This window comes from Passer montanus, unplaced genomic scaffold, assembly GCF_014805655.1.
Source record: "Passer montanus isolate IOZ18808 unplaced genomic scaffold, ASM1480565v1 scaffold70, whole genome shotgun sequence".
In the NCBI taxonomy this organism is placed as follows: domain Eukaryota; kingdom Metazoa; phylum Chordata; class Aves; order Passeriformes; family Passeridae; genus Passer; species Passer montanus.
In genome coordinates this window covers 379,921-405,173 of record NW_024372148.1, presented here as the reverse complement: position 1 = coordinate 405,173, position 25,253 = coordinate 379,921, and the positions used below count along the sequence as shown (strand labels likewise).

The following is a 25,253-nucleotide window of genomic DNA, read 5'->3' as shown; positions in this document are numbered from 1 at the left end:
ATCCCTTAGGATAGCAAGTTTGATGGGTGGTAACCCATTAGGAGAAAAATATATTTTTGAATATTATTTTACATATATACAATATATATATATATATTTAACTTTCAATCAAAATGTAAAGTTTTCTAATATATTCATGAGTATTTTTATGTCCACAATGAAAAAATATTTTGTATCTCAGCTCATATAAGTTAACAAGGTATTTGATATCCACCAACAATATGCTTCATTTCTACAAAAATTAAAAGAAAACAAAGAAACAGTGAGTTATAAAGCTTTCCTTCTCCAAAGCCAAATACAATACAATTTTGAAGCTGGATAATTAATTAAAAGAACACCAAGTTTTGCATTGTGAGCAATCAAAAAGAATGCAAAACGTAATCTAAGTAGAAACTAGAATTACTATATTAACCTAAAGAAAAAATACTTTGAATCCCTTTGTTCTGATAGAATGTGTCCAGTGTAAGAAAATGTAAATTTAAAGCAAGAGTTATTTACACTCTTACCAGTCTATCTTAATTTCGACAAACCTCCACCCCTCTCAATTCCAAAGTACCTAGTATCACAAAAGTCTGACAGCCACTTATTTACAGGTTTTTTTTCAGCACCCTGAAAGGCACATTTATCTTTTGATGCATGTTTCTGCTAATGTCCTAAACTTGGGTTCCAACTGATCTAAGAAGTCAAGTGCCTCTTCTTCATGCTGGTCACTGCAGCAGCCTACAGAGCCAGCCAAGGATCCTTTTCCTTCATAGTTATATGAAAGGAGATAATCTTCAGAATGCTTCTGTTCTTCATCCTGTCTGCAAAGGTGCACCTTCTGCATAGGAAAAGAACAGATCTTATCATTTTCTTAAATTGTTATCCTAAACATATTGCAAAAAAAAAAATTTCTTTTTGATTTACCTTTCATTCAATTATTTTTAATCACAGTGTGTCCTCTAATGGATTCCTACATACAAAAAATGCACATGATTGGTCTATATCATTACGACTACAAAATATAAGTATTTAATAAATAAATAATTTCTACTAATTACATATGTAACTATAAAAGAGGAAGAACCTGTTTAAATAACCTGTCAAGCAACTAAAATTCACTGAAAATTAAAAGACTGATTTATACATAACTAGTTAGACAAGTAGTGAGAGTTTTTTGATCTCCAAGAAGTGGACTACATTTTTAATGCTGTACATTCATTCCTGCTCCTTTGCTAAGTTAAGTATGAGGTTTAAATTAGCATGAAGTAAGAAGTTAGACTAAAAGCAAACAGACATCCCCAGAAAAACTTACAAAAGCCTCAGTAATTATTCAAAATGAAAAACAGCACACTGCCTATAGCTTAAGCCAAGAGAAGAAAGTAATTTACACTTATGCCTGAAATATGTCAAGGATTACTCCTTGAAAGTGCAATATTCCAAAGGGGATGCAGAGGAGCAATTTGGAGGGAAAATGAAATGAAACCAAAACCAGAAAGCCACCTTTCTAGCCCATTTACATGTCTTCCTTGAAAAGCCTGTATATATTTGACCATAACCTACACTTCAAAGAAAAGCAGTTTCAGAATACTTACTTCGCCTAAACGAGGATGTGTGAAATTATGCCACTCTGAGTAGGAGTATCTACAAGTATCCATCATAGTCTGTCCTCCTCCTTCTTTAACTGATCCCAGAGTCTGATGTCCACCTCCCTTGACTGATTCCAAGGTATGCCCTCTTCCTTTCACCATTTCAAATGTTTGCTGCTCTCCTGTTTTTACTCCATACCCTCCTTGATCACAAGTATTTTGTAGAGGAATTATATTGTGATCCTAAACAAACAAAACAAAACAAAAAAGCAGTAGTGAGGACATCTTTTTTCCTCCTCATTTCTTTTGCCTTTTTAATTCAAACAGAAGAAACAGCAATCAGACACTGTCACAACTGAAATTTGAGAAGTCTCTTTTTTGGTACTGTGATATTTTGAACAAAAGGCTATCCTTAATGTCTAAAGATCCATAAATAATCTTGAGAAAGGATATTATGACAAGAGAGAAGAGAGAATATCTATGATATGATATGATATATGATATGATATGATATGATATGATATGATATGATATGATATGATGGAAGTTTTATCCCAGTGAAATATGTACAATCCATATTCAAGTTTATAATGCCATTACATTATTCTTCATAGGCAACAAGAAATTTGACTCATACCACCATAATGATTTGTTGGTTTTCAACATGAAATATTATTTTTAAACTCATCTCTTCTTCTTGGGGAAGACAATGTCAGGGGGTGGAGGATGACAGAAAAGAGGTAGTGTAAAGAGCTAAGTTATTCTGCATGAATGTAGTCCCGGACTAAACTATGTTCATGGTAGACTGAAAGAAGCTTAGATGCAAAAAGAATTTCATGAACATGGGCCTGTTCATGAATCAACTGCATTTGAGGTCATTTTTCAGGGGAAGGGCAGAAATTGCACCTGCAATTTACTCAGCTATCTGCTAAATATAAAAATCCTTCTCCAAGGAAAAAGAATGTTTTGCCATAAACACATTTTCAACATAGGCAAAATAATTAATTTCAATGTAATGTCAAAGTTAAAAATTACTGCAATGTTATTAAAATGTTCACCTGAAGTTGCCAACCAAATTCTTAAAATCTGGAAGAATTACAAGTAGCCAGCCTAACAACTACAAGGTATGTTTAAATGTATATAGAACTACCACCTCTGAGTAAAGTAAGAATTTTCAAATTCTTATTAAATAGCAGAGTACATCTAATGATCCCTTCATTGTTAGCCTATATCCTTTATCAAATCACTTACTTGCAGGTGGTCCTGTTCTCAAACTGCAATGCTATGGACATCCCAATTGCAAGTTTCTATGTTGAAACAAACAAACAACTTACCATCACTTCTTCTCCTGGAGCTTCTGTGTTTGAAATTATTAAATTGTGATTGGCACAATCATCAGTCACCTGCCTGTGCATTACCCCAGCACCACAGCAGCCACAAATTGTGATCAGGATTACTATGGAAAAGGAAATAACACTATAAATATTACCTCACAATGGTACCTACTTATACTGGGTAATGACTTTTAAGGGTCTAAGCATCAAGAATGGTTTAAAAAGACATTAATTTCCAAAAATGACCATAGTTAAAGCTTTATATATTCACTTTTTTTTTCCAAACAGCATAGGGAGTAATCACTGTGTTGTTGAATTATTTCATTCTTCTAAAACACATCTGGTTTTTCCAATAGAAATGCAAACATGCTTCATGAAAGCACTGTGACTTACTCAATTTCACAGTAATGAAAAATTTACTCCAAACCCATGTGAAAAATCATGTCTTATGCCTACAATTAGGTTCTACAGGAGATATTTTTCCATGTCTGAATACGCAAATATCAAATTATATCATAAGGCACTAATAGGCAAGCTAAATGTCCCAATATCAGAAACTTCTGCTTCACAGGAAAGGTCAGCAGAACCCTGGAGGACTTCCAGGATTATGCTATAGAACAATCTTATTTAATCCCTTGTATTAATTTTATTCCTCTTAATACTTTTTGTTGTCAGAAACTCACCCAGAAATGACTTTGAATAACAGAATCATGATTAACTAATACCTTTCCTAAACAAATGAATAAACTTCTCGTTCAGAGAACCATTCTGTTTTCTGCGTTTTTCAAATTGTTAGCTTAAAAATAAAGAAGGCCACAAGGAAGAGTTCTGCCTAACTGCCCACTGAGAAATTTGATCTCTGAACACAGAAACTTCTGTGAAAATGGGCCAAGAGCCACTTTCAAGCTAATTTAGCTTCTCTAGCATCAGCTGTCAGAGAGATCTGCATCTATGATTCAAGCAGGTTGCCTCCTGATGCCGACAGATGTGAAGAAAACACACATGATTGAGCAGAGGATGCACAGGGTAAAACCTAACCACAGTAAAATAAAGGACCTATTTGTAAGTGATGCAGAAAAAAGGCAGTGAAAAACGGGTAGGTGACGTTTCACACGGTTTCTCTGTGTTCCCACATCTGAAAATTCCACCTTCAGGATATATCCCAAATTTTAGTACCTGCCTCATTGAGATAAAGCATTGATCTAGCAAACCTTCAAAGCATGTCCAGGTCCCAGTGTTCAAGCTACTTAAGTAAGAACAGCTAGCTGAGATTCAACAGGAGCAAGAGAGTTTTACTATGACCAGAAAAAATTGCTAAGAAAGAAGCAAAAAAAACCCCAAAAACCAAATTCTGAAATACTATCTACTGCAGCATGTCCTCTGCAGTTTTTAAGGATGTTATTAGTCAGAATAATACAATTGATTGTGGTAAAAAAAAAAAAAATCCTTTTGCTTTTTTATATCACCGTCATTTTCTCACTGGTTAACAGCAATAAGACACTTCTCAGAATCTGTTACGTTTTGGGCAGCTGCAGTAGCACAACATATACTCAAGGTTTTGGTCTGTTATGAACTATTCACCCTGTCCTTTAATGTTTCTGCACCTCAGATGGGGGAACCCTGGATGTGTGTGTAGACTGGGGAAAGAGATGCTGGAGAACAGAGCTGCAGAAAGGGACCTGGGGGTCCTCGTCCATGGCAATTTGAACATGAACCAGCAGTGCCCTGGAACGGATGTGTGTGTAGACTGGGGAAAGAGATGCTGGAGAACAGAGCTGCAGAAAGGGACCTGGGGGTCCTGGTCCATGGCAATTTGAACGTGAACCAGCAGTGCCCTGGAACCCAGAAGGGCCAACCCTGTCCTGGGGTGCATCAGGCACAGCAGCACCAGCCAGGCAAGGGAGGGGATTGTCCTGCTCTGCTCTAGGCTGGAGTGGCCTCACCCGTGTGCAGTTTTGGATGCCACAATATGAGGAAGAATTTAAGCTATTAAAGAGCGTCCAAAGGAGGCCCACAAAGATGGTGAAAAGCTTTGAGAGGAAGCTGTATGAGGAACTGCTGAGGTCATTTGGTCTGTTCAGCCTGGTGAAGAGGAAACTGAGAGGAGACCTCACTGCAGTTACAACTTCCTCAGAGGAAGCTCAGGGACAGACACTGATCTCTTCACTCTCGTCACCAGTGACAGGACTCAAGAAAATGGCATTAAGCTTAGTCTGGGGAGGTTTAAGTTGGATATCAGGAAAGGACTTTTCACCCAGAGGGTGATTGGGCACTGGAACAGGCTGTGGAGGGAAGTGGTCAGAGCACCAAGCCTGACAGAGTTCAGGAAGTGTTTGGACAATGTTCTCAGGCACATGGTGTGATTCTTGGTGGCCTGTGCGAGGCCAGGATTTGGACTCAATGATCCTGATGGGTCCGTTCAACTCAGTATATTCAATGGTTCCAGTATTACATGTTACATTACATTGTAAAATCCCTTGTGAAATCCAGTGTCTCAGATACTCTTTGTTTTAATCCACAACACAACAGAAATCACAAAATACTCTGAGAAATTGATTTCAGCATTCCTAGAAACAGAAATGTTTCTAGAAATCACGAACTTTTTTGAAGTCTTTTCATTCAAGTGCTAAATGCAGGGTTTTTTGCCCTCACTTACATGAACATACAGAACATCTGACACAAAATAAACAAATAAACAGAAATACACACACTATCTACAGCACAAGATGAGAGCAGGAAGCCTGTGATACTGATATAAATAGAGCAGGTACAATAAGGCAGTGAGGACAGCTATACATCAGCCAAAATAAAAAATGTTTGAATCGAGTTTGACTCCAATTCTCTCAGCTAATTTTATAATTAAGTGAACTGTACTTTGTGTTTAAAAAAAATGTACTTACGCAGCAATAATAATGATCCTAAGATCATTGCAAGGATGGCCCAGAGACCAAGGGTAACATTTCCACCAGAAAGCTGACGAGTTCTGCCATCGCATTCAGTTGGAGTAACACAATCACAGAGATTAACTCTTACTGTGTTCTCTCCTATCTTTCCTCCATTGTCAATCACACTTACAGGAATGTCATAAATTCCATATGGAGTATCGCTCTTTGGTGAAAGATACCAAGAATTATCTGTAAAAAAAAAAAGAAAAAAACAGATCTAGGGTCAATGATGCTTGGAACTCAGTTGTCACAAATTTGACCATAATCACAATTTTCCCTGCTGCTACCAGTCACAGTAATTAGTTTCAAGTTAGATTAAATGTGTTGATACAAACTAGATCTTGAATTAATTTACTTTGTGTTTTAAAAAAATGTACTTACGCAGCAATAATAATGATCCTAAGATCATTGCAAGGATGGCCCAGAGACCAAGGGTAACATTTCCACCAGAAAGCTGACGAGTTCTGCCATCGCATTCAGTTGGAGTAACACAATCACAGAGATTAACTCTTACTGTGTTCTCTCCTATCTTTCCTCCATTGTCAATCACACTTACAGGAATGTCATAAATTCCATATGGAGTATCACTCTTTGGTGAAAGATACCAAGAATTATCTGTAAAAAAAAAGACAAAACCAGATTTAGGGTCAATGATGTTTGGAACTCAGTTGTCACAAATTCGACCATAATCACAATTTTCCCTTCTGCTACCAGAGTCACAGTAATTAGTTTCAAGTCAGATTAAATGTGTTGATACAAAGTAGATCTTGAATTAATTCATACTTTCAGCACCTTTTAAATGTTAGAACTGACAAAGCATACCTTATACAACCCTCTGAAAACATATGATTTGAAACTTTGAAATTGATTTAGTTCATTATAGGAAATTATACTACTTGGGCTTACTAGGAAAGATTATTAACTAAACTGACATTTATTAAAAAGGTTTTTGGTAGTGTGATTGGAATAATTAATTATAAACTTAATTTACTTAATTTATACCTCTTCTACTCTTTAGTTATATTGCTGTATTCATGGAGAATTATTATTTCCAGTGGGGGAAAAAATCCATTTAATCTGCTGCCGTGTTTAGAGGCAATGATTAATGACAATATTCTTTGAGGGCTAAAAGAAATAATTTGTAAAAATATATACAAGACTATCACTGATGTACATAATGGTTGTTTTATGATGAGCTATATGAAAAAACTTGCACCATCCAAAATGCAGCTTTCAATTTGCCTGATACAAAACTTGAAATTCTTAGATGTCTTTGCTTTCAGACTTTTCTGTCTTTTGCCTTTCTTAGTGAGTATTTGATGGAATGCTACAGAATCATATACTTTGCAACTAATTCATGTCACCATAGTAGCAAATGTATGTGCTGCTCTTGTTGCCATTATCTGGCAACCGCAAGGAAACTACCATCAGCTATAACTTTTTATATCAACAAATTTCAAGAAACAGTGATTCCTTTGCTAATAAATTGTTTATCTACTGCTATAAAAATTATAAAACTAAAAAAATATATTAAAGAAGATAGCCAGTAATCACAATTTTCCCTGCTGCTACCAGTCACAGTAATTAGTTTCAAGTTAGATTAAATGTGTTGATACAAACTAGATCTTGAATTAATTTATACTTTCAGCACCTTTTAAATGTTAGAACTGACAAAGCATACCTTATACAACCCTCTGAAAACATATGATTTGAAACTTTGAAATTGGTTTAGTTCATTATAGGAAATGATACTACTTGGGCTTACTAGGAAAGATTATCAACTAAACTGACATTTATTAAAAAGGTTTTTGGTAGTGTGATTGGAATAATTAATTATAAACTTAATTTACTTAATTTATACCTCTTCTACTCTTTAGTTATATTGCTGTATTCATGGAGAATTATTATTTCCAGTGGAGGAAAAAATCCATTTAATCTGCTGCCCTGTTTAGAGGCAATGATTAATGACCATATCCTTTGAGGGCTAAAAGAAATAATTTGTAAAAAATATACAAGACTATCACTGATGTACATAATGGTTGTTTTATGATGAGCTATATGAAAAAACTTGCACCATCCAAAATGCAGCTTTCAATTTGCCTGATACAAAACTTGAAATTCTTAGATGTCTTTGCTTTCAGATTTTTCTGTCTTTTGCCTTAGTGAGCATTTGATGGAATGCTACAGAATCATATACTTTGCAACTAATTCATGTCACCATAGTAGCAAATGTATGTGCTGCTCTTGTTGCCATTATCTGGCAACCGCAAGGAAACTACCATCAGCTATAACTTTTTATATCAACAAATTTCAAGAAACAGTGATTCCTTTGCTAATAAATTGTTTATCTACTGCTACAAAAATTATAAAACTAAAAAAAATATATTAAAGGAGATAGCCAGGCTTTCTTTCACCCATCTCAGCTTTACAAAAAGTGTGCTGGGTAACAGCAGGAGTAACATAAAAACTTCCAGACTTTTTTTTTTTCCTCAGCCTATAATCAATTTTAGGTAAAGTTTCAGTTTCCCAATCCTCCACCATAAAAACAGACTAAGAAAAGTTCTATTTCTCTTTGGAATACTAGCCATTTCATTCTTAAATTCCTTATGAATTATGAATCTATAGTTCGTTTTCCAGATATTGATGCAATGCATTACATCAGATTTTGTTCTTTCTCCTGATCTTCTTACGTCATAATTTCAGACAGCAGCTGATTTCTGACCAAAGGATGCTTGCGACAGATTCTTCTTTATGCTTTAAGAGACAGATCTTTGTCCTTGCCTTTGGGATGCCAACAGTGTCATATCTATGGGTCCCTTCCCACTGGAGGAGAACTAGAGACCATCAGTGAGCCCCACAGTATCTCCACTGACTACACCAATTCCAAACAGGGATTCCTCCAATCCATTCTTGCGGAACACCCAAATGAGACACAGCAAAGCCTCCTCTGGTAGCCTGCAGCTGAGTGAGGAGGAGGAAGTTTTAACATACCGTCGTGTGGAGTTAGCTTCCACATGGACGCCAGTCTGCGGTCGGTTATGCGATACTCAAAGGGTGCGCTGTAAGGAGCCTCATCGCCATCCTGTGCCGTGAGGCAAATCGGTTTTCTGTCTCTGCACATGATATAGTCTGTCTGAGTGATTCGGGGGAAATTCTTGTTGCCAGGCACGATGCAAACCTGAATTGTTCCAGTGCCTGTTTTACCATCTATGAGATAAAAATAACCAGGTTTAGCGCTTACTTCTAACATTGACGCATTAATTTCTGGTCCAACGTTTCACAATTAAATATCATCAACTGTAATATTTGTATTTAGAAGTAAGGTAGGAAGCAACTGCTGGCTTAGCCAGAGAGGGAAAGTTCTCACAGCTCTTTCTTGGCTGCTTCTCTTTGCTTGGCAGGTTGCAGATGCATCAGCAGCTCCCACATCTCCATATTCTGCATGTGCAGACTGTATTTTGCTGAGTGTGTGTGTCTGTGTGGGAACACATACTACTCTAACAGGTAGGAGAGGAAAGAGGAGGAAGAGCTTATAAACCAGGAGTAAAGGACACTGTGACAAGCAGAAAAAGCAGAAAGTGAAAACTTCCAGCCTTCTAACTTCTGGAAGGAGAAAATTAACTACACTTTCCCTACCTTCACCTCTCCTGGGAAGAAAAACACTAAGGGAAGAGGGCACTTCTTTCTGTCCTTTACCCTTTAGGTCACCATGCATTCATCAGTGGCATATACCATGTCACCAAAGTCAACATGCAAGAAATGAATGAACTCTTCCTTCCTATTACAGTTTTTCCAACACACAAACAGTCAATGCTTATCACATGCATTCCAGTGAAGTTACATCAAATCTAATTTTTAATCCTTTTTCTAGAAATAGCTGATTGCAGATGCCTATATCATTTTTACTGCATAGACATTAGAAGTTCTAAACAATTTAAATTTTTATTGACTTTAAAATGCAAACTTGGACAGAGTTAGAATTTTTTGCTGTAAGTTCAATGATTTCTTTTCAAAAAGTCCTCTCTAATTTCTCTGTTGTCTAGTTCACAATTTCCAGGAGCTATCACTTAAAAAAGAATAGTCAAGAAATAGAAGAAATATACTCCAGAGAAAAATATCTCAATTTAAAATTACTAAAGGATTTTAAATGGGGCAGATAACTTCTCAAAACATTGAGATCATGCCTGACTTGCAAAGGCTTTCCCTGCTAAATAATATTCCCTAAGCATTTGACAGAGCTATCGCAAAGACAAGACAGTGGACTAGGTAGGTCACTGGTCTGAACCACCACAGTTGTGCCCACACTACATTTGCACATAAATGTCTGTTACACACCACAGAGAACTCCAACAACATTTAGTACTCACTTCTGTCTATTGCAAGGACTGTGACATTGCATTGACCTCGTCTCATTTCTCCTAAGTCTCGGTCCAAGATCCTAACAGTTCTGACTTCACCTGATCTGTCATCTATGTTGATCCAATTACACTGGCCAGGTGGTATCCGGTATCTGTGAAGAATAATTTGCCTTGTTAAAGATCCCAAACATAGCATACATATATGTATACACACACATATTTAGATACATGTATTCATATACACTGACAGGTGTTCACGTGCACACATGTACCTACAGCCTCAACAACTATTTCCTTCTTCCTGTATCCCACCCCTGCTGTATTCAAAAAAACCCTAGTAAATAAAGTTGTTTCATACCTTATGCCCTCACTATTTCCAGTTTCTGGATCTTCTGCTACATATCTCCCAATAGCCGTCCCAATATCTTCACATTCTTTAACGTCTAAGCGCAGCAGACAGGGTTTAAACACCGGTCCCTCATCCACATCCAGGACATGCACTGTAACAGAGCTGGTGCTCTGGGAAAGTTGTTGGGAATGGGGAGCCAGCAGGTAGGGTGCCTCATTGTTGACTCCAATCACCAGGATCCTTTGCTTGGCAGTTTCATAGTCCAGTCCCTGTAACAAAGGTGAGATGGTGTTTTCTCCCTTCAAACTGATACAAAACCTAACATTCTTTTCACAGCGCAATTATTACAGCTGAATCTGTACCACATTTACTTACAAAAGAAGACAGCTGTCCTCAAATAAGCCATCAAGACAGAGTAAAAGGATGTGAAGGTTTATGTAAAGTTTTAAGTTAGTCAAAGAAAAGTACCCAAGCAAGCAGTACCACTGTATCCAAAATTTTGGATAAATATTCTGAAAATTAGTTACTAAAAGAACAGAAAGCAATTAAATGTAGTGGGGGATTTTCTTCTTCCGATTTAGTTAGCCATTATTTTAGCTTACATATATATCCTTTTCACAATGGCCAATCACACTTCTCTCAAGAAGCTACAAATTCACCTGAGAATTTATGGAGCTGACAGTAAGTAGCTGCCATTTATTCTTCATACACCACAGTCATTTTATGCCTTTAATAGAGCTAATATTATCCTAAAGTCATAATATTCTCTAGTCTACTACAGGATTACAATAAATGTAAGAAATTTCAACTATGTTCATATACCAGGGACAGAGCTTTAGAAAAAGTTGTAATCATTACTAGGAACAAAAAACCTATAATAAATAATATTAATTTTAAAAATGGCTAGCATCTCTACCTCTACAATGTTCAAGTTTAATACTAATCTTCTCTACTTCTTAGAAGTTACCTCTTATGGCAGTTATAAAAGATAATGAAAAAGAGCCAAAGGGATCTGCTGAAGGACAGATGCAATGGGCCTTTCACCTCACAACTTTTAAACACTTATAACAAATAAACTGACACAAATTCTTTTATGTTTATGGACTTCCTCACATGCCAGAAAGCAAACCTGAAGTCAGCATACTGCAAAATAAAACCTGGAGAGCTTTATGCTGAACTAGGAAATCTACTTAACTCCCAGAGAGAACAAGACTGTAGAAGGTGCTCAATCTGTCCCTGCTTTGCCACTGTCTCATTTCTCTTAAAAACCATGAAGCATTCCTGTTACATCCCTACATCTAAACAACTCCAACTGTAGAACCAGACGAAAGCACCAAGCCCTTCTGAAATGGAAAAAAACAAATTCTTTGGATTCTGAACATACAAAAATGAGGAACAGTCTGGAAGGTGAGCTTTGTTTGTTATGTTTTAAAACCAAAACTTGAAAATCCATACATTTTCCCCTAGTCCTTCAATTTTTACTTACCTTAACAACACACAGTATTCCTTCATTTGTGTTTTTGTCTGTTGTAATTTCAAAGGCCTGATCATCATTTCCTCTTATAATTTCATATACTGCTCTTGAGCCAGGTGAACCAGGTTCATCAAGATCAACAACAGAGACTCTCAGTATTTCTACATTCACTCTGTTTTCTTCCACTCGTGTTTCATACTTGGAGTATCAAAAAGAAAAATTAATTTAAATCAGAGAATACTGTTCCATAAGGCAGGACTGAAGAACATCATATTTAAGTAAGACTACTTCAACCTAAGGACTCAATTTACCAGGCTGATATAATTATTTATTTTGGTTTTATGCATTTGTGTGTTTTCCCCATTCTTCCCTTATACCCTGAGTCAAACAATAAACCTTTCCTGACCGCACAACTGAAGTCAGCTTCTTCATACACTCAAACTATCACTGACATAATCAATTCTGGAGTTCTCCTTCCAGGAAAGGTAAATTAGGACAATTTCCCTCAGTTACATCAGATATAGATAGCAATTTGCATTCAACATGATCCAGCTGAGAATTAGAAAAGGCATTGGGGTAAATTAAAAAAAAATATATATAAATAAATTAACAAGAACTTGCAAAAAATCCAAAAAGGATTAAATACATCTCTACTTTGATGGTAAAAGACAAGAATTTTTTTTGTATTTTTGTGTTATTCTGTACAAACTGAAGAAGAGCAGATAAGAGTGATTGTCAATTAATATTACTGATGATATTCTACAGTAATGAACAGAAAGGGTAAATTACAGGTATTCCTTATGAATAATGAATTATTTTTTCACATATTCCATATTACAAAAATCTCCTGTGGTATTTGAGATGCACACACAGTCGTTGAGACATACTCTTTGCCTTGAATCATACTCATGGCTGGAATAAGCAAAGGAATTTATGTTGGCATTAACTGTCTCACGGCATTAGACTTCGTATCTGAGGGACTGTCCATCAGGAAATTAGAAAGGGGATGAAAACATTTTTTTTAGTCTTTATACAGATATTTTACTTATGCAGACTTACTTGTAACTGTTTAAAGGATGGTGCATTGTCATTCGTATCCTCGATTTTGACGACAACTGTTCCTGTAGTGCACAAACCAAAAGGCTGACCTGCCATATCTCTCACTTCAACTAACAAAGTGTAACTGGGTACAAGCTAAAAAAGAAGAATAAAAGCATAAAAAAGTTTGTCATACTCACTTTTCTAACTGCATAGTTACACACAGGAGTAGAACTAAATATTTCATTCTTCCATAACTCTGCTCTAAATTCAGTGCTTTCCAACAAAATGAGACAATTGGCTTTGGGGCTTTTTGCCCTATAGCTCAAAAGGAAAAGGAGCAAAATAATTTTCAGTGGCCAGGCAGTAGTGAGTTCAGCCAGCATCTGTTAGTAACATGCATGCTATATCCTGTACCAAATAAAGCTTCTCACAATGTCAGCATTATTTTCCAGAACCTGAAGTTTTGGAAGATACAGATGACAGACTTCCATCTGCTATTTGTCTCCGCTTTGGAGCAACAGAGTATTCCCTCAGGTTGTCAACAGGTGAAGTGTTTTAATGCATGTCTCTTATTTCACTGAGGATGAAGAAAACTGTGCTGCAACCAGCCTCTGTCTGGGCAGTGCAGGTTAAGGCAATTTGAGAGGGTCTGGCACTGAAGGAGTCAGCATCCTGATCAGTTCCCCAATAGGAAACAGCGCACTTAAATCCCTAGCTTGAGCCAGAACAGCAGAAAGTTTTTTTTTTAATCTGAACAACCAAGGAAAGGAGGACCAGAGGAAAAAAAAAGTGAGGGCAGAGGGGAGAGGAGGGAACACATGACAGTACAGAGGGATTAGGCACAAAAAGAGAAAGTTCATATATCAAGACAATAACTAGTTCTGAATGCCTGTAAGTAGCACCGGCTTTCTCTAGTGCAGGAATGAAATTTCCTCTTCTACTTCATAAGTTTATCCTTAAAAGATAGGCAGTGGACTAGTTTTTCAATCCCTGCTTCCTTCAAGTAGTCACTGTGACAGCTTCCTTAGTAGTCACAGTGATCTGTAATCACAATCACTTCAAGTTTCTCCTGCTAAAAAAGCCAAGCACTGTAACTATAAGCACAAATTTGTGCAACATGTTTTATGTGGACTTTCAGCCATGAAACAACACAAGTATGCCATAATACAACTCCTTCTATCTTCAGAAAAATTGTGCCTGTTGCAATGTCTCCTAAAATGACTGTCCTATGCTAGAATTATTATTCTGAATTACATGCACATGTCATCTTCTTCCTATTGTAAACTATCTCACATGACATTCTATCAAAAAAAAAAGAAATCTTGTATCTTATTTGCTTGAAAGCTAGCTGATAAAAATAAATGGGTGGCACATTAATTTTAAGAAATGGTATATTACTGTTTAGGTTTCAGCTATTGGAAATATTTCTGGTTAATACAGGATGACTGCCTACTTCCAGAGAAACCGGTTCGTCTTCTCTATGAAGAAGCAAGAAGCACTGCAAATTGAGCTTAATTAGGAGGAAACAGTGGTTCATGGGACTCCTGAACACAGAAAGTGTTCAGTGTAAAAGTGAAAAATCCATAGGTTGAACAGCTGAGCAGCAGGAAGTTCTCTGCCAAGGTTAGCTAGAATATGGTAATCTTTGCGGAAACTCTCTGGACTAATTACATGTTTCTGAAAAGGTTCAGAAGAAGCCTTAGAGACATTAACAAAAATGAAAAAGAAGGTATGTCTGTTGATTCCCATGCCAGGATTCCATAGAATCACAGAAAGGTTTGAGTTGGCAGGGATTCTAAAGATCATCTAGTTCCAAAATGCTCATGCCATGGGATTTCACCCCCATGAGCCTCCAGCCCCTAAATCAGTTTGCTCAGGGCACTGTACAACCTGGCCCAGAACACTTCCAGGAATGGAGCATCCACAACCTCTCTGGGCAACCTGCTCCAGTGCCTCACTACCTCTGAGTAAAGAATTTCTTCCCAACATCTAACCTAAATATCTCCTCTTTTAGTTTAATACAACTTCCCGTTGTCCTATCACTATCTGCCTATTAAAAAAAAAAAAAAAAGTCACTCTCCTTTTTTATAAGCCTCCTTTAAGAACTAAAAGGCTGTAACGAGTCTTCTCTTCCCTAGGCTGAACAACTCCAACTCTCTCAGCCTGTCGTCATAGAAGAGGTGCTCCAACTTTTGGATTTGAACTTCTTCACATCCCTCCTCTGGACCTGCTCTAACAGGACCAAGTCCTTTCTGCACTGAGGAGCCCAGAGCTGGATGCAACCCTGCAGGTGGGGTCTCACAAGGGCAGAGCAGAGCAGTGTTAAGCTATCTGTGTGCACTAAATGACAGATGAGAATGCTTCAGGAAAGATCACCTCTCTATCCAGCTGTGGCAGTAATACAGAGATGACACCAGTGTCACCATGTAAAGAAAACGCTGGGGTAATCGGTGGGGTTTGTGACACAATGCGATATTTCAACGTGGTATGCAGAGTATAAGGCTCATCTCTGTCCTCTGCAATCACTTTCCCAACAACAACACCTGTGAACACAATAGAGCAATTTTTAGTTCCAGAAAAATATGCAAATAGTAAAAAAATTATTCAAAAAGGTACATCTGTTTTAAACATGTGAAAAGAGCTACTTGAACATATACTGCTGCTCTTTGCAAATTCAGTCTTTGCTGTAATATAATACTCCCCAGGAAATCCCACTGAAATGTCTTAAAAGGCAGGATCACACCTAGTCATACTGGTATGTAACAAAGCTAAGTAGTGGTGTGTTCAGTGATTTAAAACATTCCTTACCAGGTCTGGAATTTTCAGGGACACAAAATTCAAAAAGGTCTTGTGTAAAATACGGAGCATTATCATTGTCATCCTCTATCCTAATTGTATGCACAAGTGGTACTTCTGGTGAATAACCATCTGGAGTGGTTGCAAAGCAAATGATCTGTAAGAAAAATTCAGTGCTTAAGCAACATGCAGAACTTTTAGTTCACTGGAGGAGTCCATAAAACAAAATTAAATAGAGTGTGCAAAGCACATCCTTCTCAAGACCAGGCACTTCAGGCACATGTAAGGAGATGTTACTGCTACTATCTTAGAGTAAAAGCAGAACAAAACCTCTGAATGCTTTCCAATCTTTCCCCCTTCCATTCCTCACACACTCTAAGTACTTTAATAACTTTCTCCCTGACCCCTCCTCCAACTCTATCACTTTTTTTAAGTTTCCTGAACACTTATTTTTCAGATGTTCAAAAGGCACCTCAGCTACCAAAATGTAGATGTATACATTGTTATTTAGAACAAAACAAGAACGAGAGCAAAACTATTTGCCCCATTGTAACATAACCTAATAAAATGTAGCGATAGGTACTGAAAATTACGCTTTAGAAGCTATTTCTACTAATTGCCTTCTTACACTTCTCAGCCAGTAGAGAGAGCAGTGTACCTTGTTAACAGAACTGAACAGCTTCAGAGACTCAGAAAACCATAATCATATAAAGTCTACCATTATTTCTGTTTTCTGCAGATCTTTTTAACCGTCTCTAAAAAAATCTGCCTAGAAGTGATGCAAATCCAACAGCTCACTCTATTTACACTGCAATTAGAGATTAAGCAGTGAAAAGCAAAACTACTCTCAAGATCTAGATGGCCAGCTATTTATTTATTTGCTACTGATTTTATCTCTTCAACACCAAGGATATTACTCAGAATAGGCAGGTGATACCAGATCTTGTTTGCTACCATTTCCCCTGCAACCCAACTGTCAAATATATGCATGAGATTTAAAATAATATATATATATTTAACTATATTTACACAACATAGGCCTGTACCTGAAAACTTGGATACTGTTCACGGTCTACCGCACGAGTAGCAAAGATATTTCCAGTTTCTCTTTCTATGTAAAACAAACCCTTTGGATCTTGATCAATTCCTGGTCCACTTGCAGAATAATAAATTGTGTAGTTCTGAGCTGTGTCTGATTGGACCTATAAGAAGACATTTTTAAGCCCAAGGAAAAAAAGCAACAGCACTACAATACCTTTCCCCCTTTTCATGACCATATTAAGCACAAGCAAAAACTCCTGAAACAAAAAAAAACAAACTTGATTTACTCTTCACAGAACAGGAGAACAGCTTGACATATGACTGCCTTTCTTTATAATGTGTGTACATGAGAAGGGGAATTAACTCAAACTCATAAATATTTAGAATTATAGAATTAAAGAGATGATAGTATAAGGAAAAAAATTTTAAATCCAATCTTTCCAGAATACTTCACACACGAAGCATATTCAGATACAGATGGCTTATTTCTGAACCTGTTCAAGAGACTTTACTTTTAGTGCATTCACTGAAAATGTGGTTTGCACCTAAAGAAGAAAAAGTGAAGGAAGGGAAGAAGGAATAAAGACCACACAGAGTATAGTTCAGAGATATGCCAGTTCAGAGATATGTCAATTCAGACAGCATCTGCACCTCATTACGAGCACCAAGGAGGCAACATTAGACTTATCTATTTATAAACACTCTTCTTCCAAAATACTTTCCTTATTGCCAGAAGTTAGGAGGGTAAGATTAGTAGAAGAATGATTGCTCTGCACAGACTCTGTTATTACACTTGTCTCTACACATCTGCTACCAGCCACTCTGTAATCTATTGAAGGCTAGATGGATCTATGATAACTTTAGTTCTTGCATTTCTCTTTCACGCCTACTTGTTTTCTCCCACTAACTACTTTTCTGAATAACAGAGGCTATACTCAGTCTTCAAGGCTGAAGGTACACACCTCAAGCTCCAGAAAGGATGTAGACAAGCAGGCAAAATTTACCTGAGTCTGTGTTTACAAAATCCTTTTCTAAGCAATGTTTAGTGGAGGGTTGTTTGCAGTTGCTTTTCTTTTAATTACACACACTGATTTCCAGCCCAAAGAGCTCTCTTTGATAGTATGGCTCTTCTTTTTTTTTAATTTTTGCACAATTCCATTTCACTCCAACAACTAAGATCACAAGTTATTTCAGGTACAAGATAATGAGATATACAATGAACAGGACAGAACAAGATAGAGGAATAATAGCAGGAATGTCATTGGCAGAGAATACAAGACGGCTCATTTTCTTTATCATAAAAGTCACATAAAAAACTAGCATGGGTCATAAAATTAAGGTTTCTATAAAACGTACCTGCTGTATTTGCAGTGGGAAAGGTCCCAGTGAGTTCTCTATCATGACAGACGGAATAGGCCCCCACCTTCTTTTGGTTCTCTTGAGAACTGTATCCCTAGCATGCCTGGTATTCGGTGTCTGGGGTGAGAAGATAGAAAGACAGATGAGAATACATCCATATATTCTTAACTGCATATATTTTTGCTTAACTGCCATCCTGCATTTCCATCTTTTTCCCCCCATTCCAGTCTTCCTACTGACAATTTGTTTTTCCAAGGTCTTCATTTCTGATTATATCTGTGATAATATTCCAAGCTTTTTCATTTCTTGTAATACTTTGCATGAATAAGATCTGCTTTAATTCCTCAAACATGGCTTTTAAGATTCTTGACATTCAACATTCAAGTGATCATGCTACTTGCTAGCATCTCCCATTTGAGAAATCTGCTGACTCAAGCAACACAGCAATCAACAATTGCTAAATAAAAATACACACTACACCAGTATTTTGCCTGATTATTTGAATCCTAAAATTCAATTACAGATACTTAGTATAAAGCTGTACTCTGTGAAAAAGTATTTCAAATAAGTATGGTATCTTGAAATTAGAACCTAACCTTTTTTTCTTCTTCCACCAAGTCAACATGTATTTTCTTTTGAACTTGTTCTTGAATATCCTTAAGTAATATGGTAAAAGTCTTTTTCTCAGCAGACAAAGAAAGAGCAGATGTTGTATACACAGAACCATCCTCTAGAACCTTGAAATTCCCATCACTGGAACTGATAAACTCTGCAGACTGAAGGCATTCTTTCAAATCAACTGTAAAAAAATATTCAAACAATAACTCAAACAGCAAAAAACAATATCCCTCATAAAACAAAAAAACTCTAGCCCCCAGTAAAAATTGTATTTACTGACAGAGTCTTCAAAAGCTTGTCATTCAGTATTTAAGCAACACCAATGCTGATTTTAAAACTCACTTATGCACTCAGATTTGATGAAGTTTTCATTAATTTCCACTCTTGTGTTCATTAGTGCTTCCTAAACAACATGGGTGCTATATGGATATCGCTCAACAAAACACTATTACACTGGTAAAATTATTGAAGCATCACAGATGAAATTATGTACATTTAAATACAAAAAAACCATTGCAGACATGCCCATTATTGGAGCAGTAGCTATTACATTTACCTCGTGCTCCATGCCCCACAATATCGGTGAAGACGATTAATCAATGCAAATGCCCAATGGAGATGTTACATCTTGGAAGTTTTGCCCTCAGGAGGAAAGCACTGACTGGTACTATGTGATTTAATACTCTTGGGAGGACAAAGGCCTTTAAATTATGAGGCAGACAGATGGGAGAGATAAAGACTAACTCTAGAACAAACAATTAGCAATTTTTTAATATGCATGTGATAGAATCCCATGCAGGTAATTTCAGCATACTTCCCAGGTATTTTTGATTGTACTTGCTGTCACTTGTGGCTAAAATAGATTTTTTGCACTTCAATAAACTCGGATCACCAGCAAGTAGTTTACTATTACAGCTGGAAAAAACCAAATCAGCCCTAAGAAACAATGATTTGGCACCCTGAAAAGGATGAAAGTCAGAGACTCAAACTCCAAACAAATGATCATTGCAGAGCACAAGAGTTGTGTCATGGTCTCAAAACCAAAACTTTTCAATACTCTTTCAATGGTATCATGGTGGGTGGGCACTGTTGTATGAAAGCTGATTGCAAAATTCATGAAGATTGAGAATTTCATCCTGTACATGTAAATGACATTTTTAATAAACTAAATTTAATTCTGCTTTTAAAACTGCAAAAACAGATGGGAAGCATAATTTTAAATACTATGAGATTTCTTCTTCCTCTCAAGTCTGTCCTTTAAATGCAAAAATTAAGATTTCCTAGATTTATTATGGTACTGCAGCAGTGACTCCTATCCTTTTTCATCCATACAGTGTAAACAGAGTATTGAAAAGATTATCACTGCCTCACTTAAATGTGCCTTATACTGCTGCCTATTACAGCACTGCATTTCCAAAAATACCAGACTGGAGATATTTTTTCTGATGTTTATATGAGTCAACCCTATAGTTTTGTGGGGTTATAGTTTTAGTTTGTTATAGTTTTGTGGGTTTTTTTTCTTTAAAACCTCTGGTGTAAAGAAAAAAAAAATTCATAAAGAACCATTATGATAAGCAGGAAAATCCTGGCTAATTTCACTGTCAAGGTATGGTCCCTTTATCAATGCAAAATATTTCTCCATAAATGCTTAAGTAATGTCTTTCGAGCTATAATGGTTTTGTTAAAAGTTTTGGGGGAAAAAAAATTAGAGTTCTGTGTTATGCAAGTTCTTTCAAAGCACTGCAATAACATGAAGTTTTATTTTTATATAAATTAAATTTATTTACATAGAGAAACATTAAAGTCTATGAAAACTCAAACAGCTGTAGCAGCTTTCTTTGTTTTAAAATTTAAAAGTAAGATCAAGGAATTCTCACTATAAAGCTAGATTTTCTGAGTAATTGTGATGAACTAACAAATCACTTCATTTGTTCTTTCTACAGAAATATGAATTAGGACTGCAGACTTGGAGCACACTTCTCTGTTGTCACAGGACTCACAAAGGGCACCTCTGAATTCTCAAATTCAGTCTCAGGCAGCACAGAATCCTTCAGCACCTCCTATGCCACACCTTTCAAAGCTGCCTTTGAAAGACTGGTCTGAAAAAAAAATAGGAGTGGGATGTTTTCTAGTCTTCTCTATTCCTCCCAGTCACCTGCAAGCTGCCCTGAACTGAGGCAGACTGTCCAGTCAGACAGGAGCACTCTCCCAAGAGAATGTGCATGCAAGACACCTCTGCAACACGTCCCCTCGTGTGCTCTGAATGCCCCAGCACTGCTGAGCAGCCTCTTGGTGCCTGGTTAAGCAGGTTTTGTCTTCTTTTTTATCATTTCCTTTGTCCAAATGACTTATTTCTCTTCTTCATATGACCATGGGTTATGGGTGCAGTTTGGAATATCAAGCATTTATTTAGATAGTAAGCCTTCGACTCTAAATTTTGGAAATATTAAATTCTGCCATTTCAGTTTTAAATTAAACTCTGTAACCTGACAATAGCTCTTATGCAAAAGTCGAAGGGATGTATGGAGCTGGTGTTCAAATCCGTAACAAACACAGGGCGTATCCTTCATAAAAAGCTGATCCAGCTGTTCAGCTGGCTCTCCAGTCATCCATTCATTCCATTAAAAATAAAGTCTCCTCCACTGTTAACAGCATCTCCAGCAAAGGTGCAATGCTGTGTTGTTAAGCCGGGCATTTCATAGTTTCTCTCACCTCTGCCAACTAACGTGTCAGCCTCTAGTTCAGAAGGAACATGAAAAATTACTTTCTTGCAAGCTTCACAGCACAAACTCAGCACCTAGAAAACAAATTAAGAAATCAGGAAAAAAACCCACATAATTACATGGTATTTTGAACTAGACACTGATGCTGACTTTGGTTGGTTTGTTTGTTTGTTATGACAAACAAGTGAAACAGCACTGAAAGAACTCCTCCCTGAAAATTCAGGTAGTGTGCAGCACAGTACAGAAAGTTTCAAACTGGAAACAAGATCTGACTACTGCTCCTGTATTTGTCCATGGGTCGTGTTTGGCTTTTTTTAATAAAATCACTGCATCACTGGCATTAACAGCAAGGGTTCTCTTTGTCTAGGGGGTTTTGCCTACACTCCTACTTCAGCAGAGATACGATAAAACACATTTTCGCTGTGCGCTCCCTCTAACAGCATTCCTGGCCAGTTTAGATCCCAGGTCTCTAAGTATTAAAGTTCAATGCATCAACACTCAGTTTGGTAGAATTGTGGTGATGCTGAAAATTAAAGGGACAAGTGCCTCATTAAAACCACATGACGACACTTGCACTTATACATCACTTTGCATCTTAAAAGTGCATTCTCAACAAACTAATTAAACGTAGCTTCACCAATTAGAAATGACATAAATAAAATGTCATGTATCACAGCAGTCCACTCCCATATAACCAGTTACAAAATAGGGTCCTCCTAAAAATTCAAATGAGTAGTAGATAACTAGACCTTTTTCAAAAAAGAATCACATAGAGTCATAAAGATTTTCCTCAGCACACGGAGCAAGTGAATCCTCATCTCAGATTATATGTGTGTGTTTTTGCCTAGTTTCTATCTCTATGTTTAAAATTGTAATCGAAAAATCACACAGACAATTAAACAAAGACATAGAAAAATGTAAACAAATCTATCCACCCTTTTATGTGCATTTACTCTTTCAGGATGAAAGTCTAGCAAAAAAGGAAAAGCATTTTTATTTTGTACATACCTTTAGGATTAAAGGTATAAAGAAGTAAATAGCTAATGGAAATCCTGAAAATTACTTATGATGCTTATGAAGAAAATATTTAAATAAAAATACTTTAAACTCTGAAAGACATTAGGACCCTTTAGAAAATAAAATACTGTGTCTGCACCATAAAAGCTCTTCATATAGTTCCTTATATATACGCAGATAGAAAAATTGCATATATACAAATAATTTAAACATCCCTGCTTATGTATTAGTAGGCTTTCCTTATTAACACACTTAATAAAACACTCTCTCCTGAAAGATATTGCATGAATTTTTAAGCTACTGGAATCACAACATCTTTTTACATCGTTCTGAAATATTTTAAGAGTCAATGTGACATCTAATTTTTAAATAGTAATGCCAAGCCCAGTCTGATGTCAGCACAAAAAACTATTGAGGAGTTAAACAAAAGTAAGTGGTAGTTATTCATGGACATTAAGACATAAGGAAACATCAGGTAAAAAAAAAAGAAGTTGTGATGTCCTTTCACTTTACACAAAGAAGACACCTCAGGATTTTTTTCCTTTGGGTGTTGTTTGGTTTTTTTCTGCTTGACAGAAGAATTTTTTCCTTTTTTAAAATTAGATATATGAATAAAAGTGCTTGCATTTCTTTCACTTTAATATCCTGGCAAAGGCAGGCACACAGTGTCTGAAATAGTAACATTATCATTAAAATGTGCATATATAATTAATATTAAAATAATAAATTCAGTGCTTCAACACTACCAAGTATTTTTCTTTCACAGGCTCAACCAACCATCTGCCCTCTTTTTGTGAATGCAATGTTAAAAGGGAAGAAAGGGGCTAGGAAACAAAGGAAAAATCACTTTTACTCATCTACTATAAATTTTAAAAAATAAAAACGTCAGAGAGAACTACCCTGCTCTGCCCGCCAAAGGCCTTTCTGGAGCCGATAATTAAGTACAAACACAATTAACTGAATGTAAAGGAAATCGCTGAAAAATTTTTCATGCACAACTAACTTTCAGAGGAGCTCAACACGCTCCACACTGTGGCACAATCCTTCCCACGGAAAAAAAAGGAGAACCAGGTGGGGAGAGGCAGAGTGGGAGATTTAAATAAAATGAACTGCGGTATTTTTTTTTTCCTATGAATATCCAGCAGCAGCATCAGCGACCCGAGCGTGCGCCCGTCGCGTAACCCCGCGGGAGGTTCCAAAAGCCACCCGACCACCTGTCCCAACGCGAGATGCGCATCCCGCTGGATTCCTGCCCGCGCCGAAGTCCCCCGAGGTGCGCCCCGCGGCCGCGCAGCCTCCGCGCTGCTCTGCGCCCCTCGCAAGGGCCCCGCCGAGGAGAAACCCGACTTGGAGTCAAGAGCCAGGCAGAGATCACCCGCTCGGATGTCTCCCCAGTGCGCTGCGCACCCGCGGTGCAGCATGAACAGCGCGGGGGACAGGCGCGGCCAGGTGCGTGAGCGGCCGGCGCGCTCCCCCCGGCGCCCACCCACTCATCCCGGTGATCCCGCTCGCTCCCTCCCTCACTCACCAGGAGGCCGAGGACCAGGCGGGGGGCTGCGGGGGCCATGGTGCGCGGGGCTGGGCGGGAAGGGGGGAGCCGCCGCCGTCGGTGCTGCCACGGCGGGCGAGGGAGCGAGCAAGAAGTGGCGGCGGAGGTGGCGGCGCGACTCGGCGGGAGCCCGGCTCTGCTGTCCCCTCCCGTCTGCCACGGGAGCCGGCCGGTGGGGAGGGTGGGACCGCGCGCGGCAGCGGCGACTTTAATTACTGCCCTTTTTTTTTTTTCCGCCTTTTGGGTAATGCCCGTCCCGGGCACGGCGCTGGAACACCCCGCCCGCTCGCCGCCCACCTCCGCGGCGAGGCGCTGCCCGTCCCCTCCCCTCGTACCCCGCCCCGCCGCGGCGCCGGCTGCGCGCAGAGCCCTGCGGAGCCGCGCCCGGGAGCGGCACGCCGGGGCGGGGGCAGAGCTGTCCCGGGCGCGGCACCTTCGCCTCCCCTCCCTTCTCCCTACCCTTCCTTGCCTTCCCTTTCCCTGCGGGCCGCGCTCCGCAGGGCGCAGGTTCCGCACGGGCGGGTCCCGTCCCGTCCCGTCCCGTCCCGTCCCTTTGAGGCGGTGCCGGCCGGCGGCCGCCATGGCCGGCCAAAGTGCCCTGCCCTCAGAGCCAAAGTTCAGGATTTTCGGCCGGGTTTCTTCTTTTCGGGACGATTGTGCTGATCTGTGTGTGGCCGCGCGTGCTCGCCTGTGGCTTCTGGGTTTCGAAGTGGCTTCAGGTGAATAAAAGCCGAAGTAACAGTACCAAACCCGGAGGCGCGGGTTGCACACGCAGGAGGTGGGCTTCCCATGGGAACAGCCTGCGCTAAAAACATCTTTCAGCCTGAAGCAAGGAATGGTGTTTCTGTTGCCGGCTACATTTTATTCCACGTTTTGCTTCAGAAACAATTATTACTGAGTTGTAGCCAGTCCCAAAGCACGCCACAAAGGAGACCAAGTAGATTGCACTATTTGTTTACATTCGTGTACGTTGAAATTCACAGTTCAGGAGCAAAAATTTTGAAAAATATACCACCTTCTTACAATTTTAAGCTAATAAGCAGGGATCAGTTGCATCTGACAGCATAAGATGTTCACTGCT

At 38.3% G+C, this 25,253-nt stretch overlaps 1 protein-coding gene across 1 annotated transcript; it reads right to left on the bottom strand.

Moving 5' to 3' along the window:
- Window positions 1-309: 309 nt before the first annotated feature.
- On the bottom strand, window positions 310-24,328 carry DSC1 (desmocollin 1). The gene is made up of 16 exons (XM_039730082.1): window positions 24,152-24,328; window positions 21,596-21,680; window positions 18,862-19,064; window positions 18,263-18,382; window positions 16,912-17,067; window positions 15,878-16,022; window positions 15,446-15,612; window positions 13,088-13,222; window positions 12,041-12,226; window positions 10,564-10,823; window positions 10,215-10,357; window positions 8,839-9,054; window positions 6,229-6,462; window positions 2,903-3,024; window positions 1,575-1,811; window positions 310-820 (listed from the first exon to the last, which is right to left on the bottom strand). Exons 1-16 carry the CDS (start codon window positions 24,188-24,190, stop codon window positions 623-625), a joined length of 2,646 nt encoding a protein of 881 aa, XP_039586016.1. The 5' UTR covers window positions 24,191-24,328; the 3' UTR covers window positions 310-622.
- Window positions 24,329-25,253: the final 925 nt, after the last annotated feature.

Bases quoted from the DNA above. Each gene is read 5' to 3' on its own strand.
- DSC1 (XM_039730082.1), bottom strand. From the start codon at position 24,190: ATGGCCCCCGCAGCCCCCCGCCTGGTCCTCGGCCTCCTG. The intron at 21,681-24,151 runs GTGAGTGAGGGA...TTTGTTTTCTAG, and splicing joins GCCTGGTCCTCGGCCTCCTG to GTGCTGAGTTTGTGCTGTGA. The intron at 10,358-10,563 runs GTATGAAACAAC...TATTCTTCACAG, and splicing joins GGAAATAGTGAGGGCATAAG to ATACCGGATACCACCTGGCC.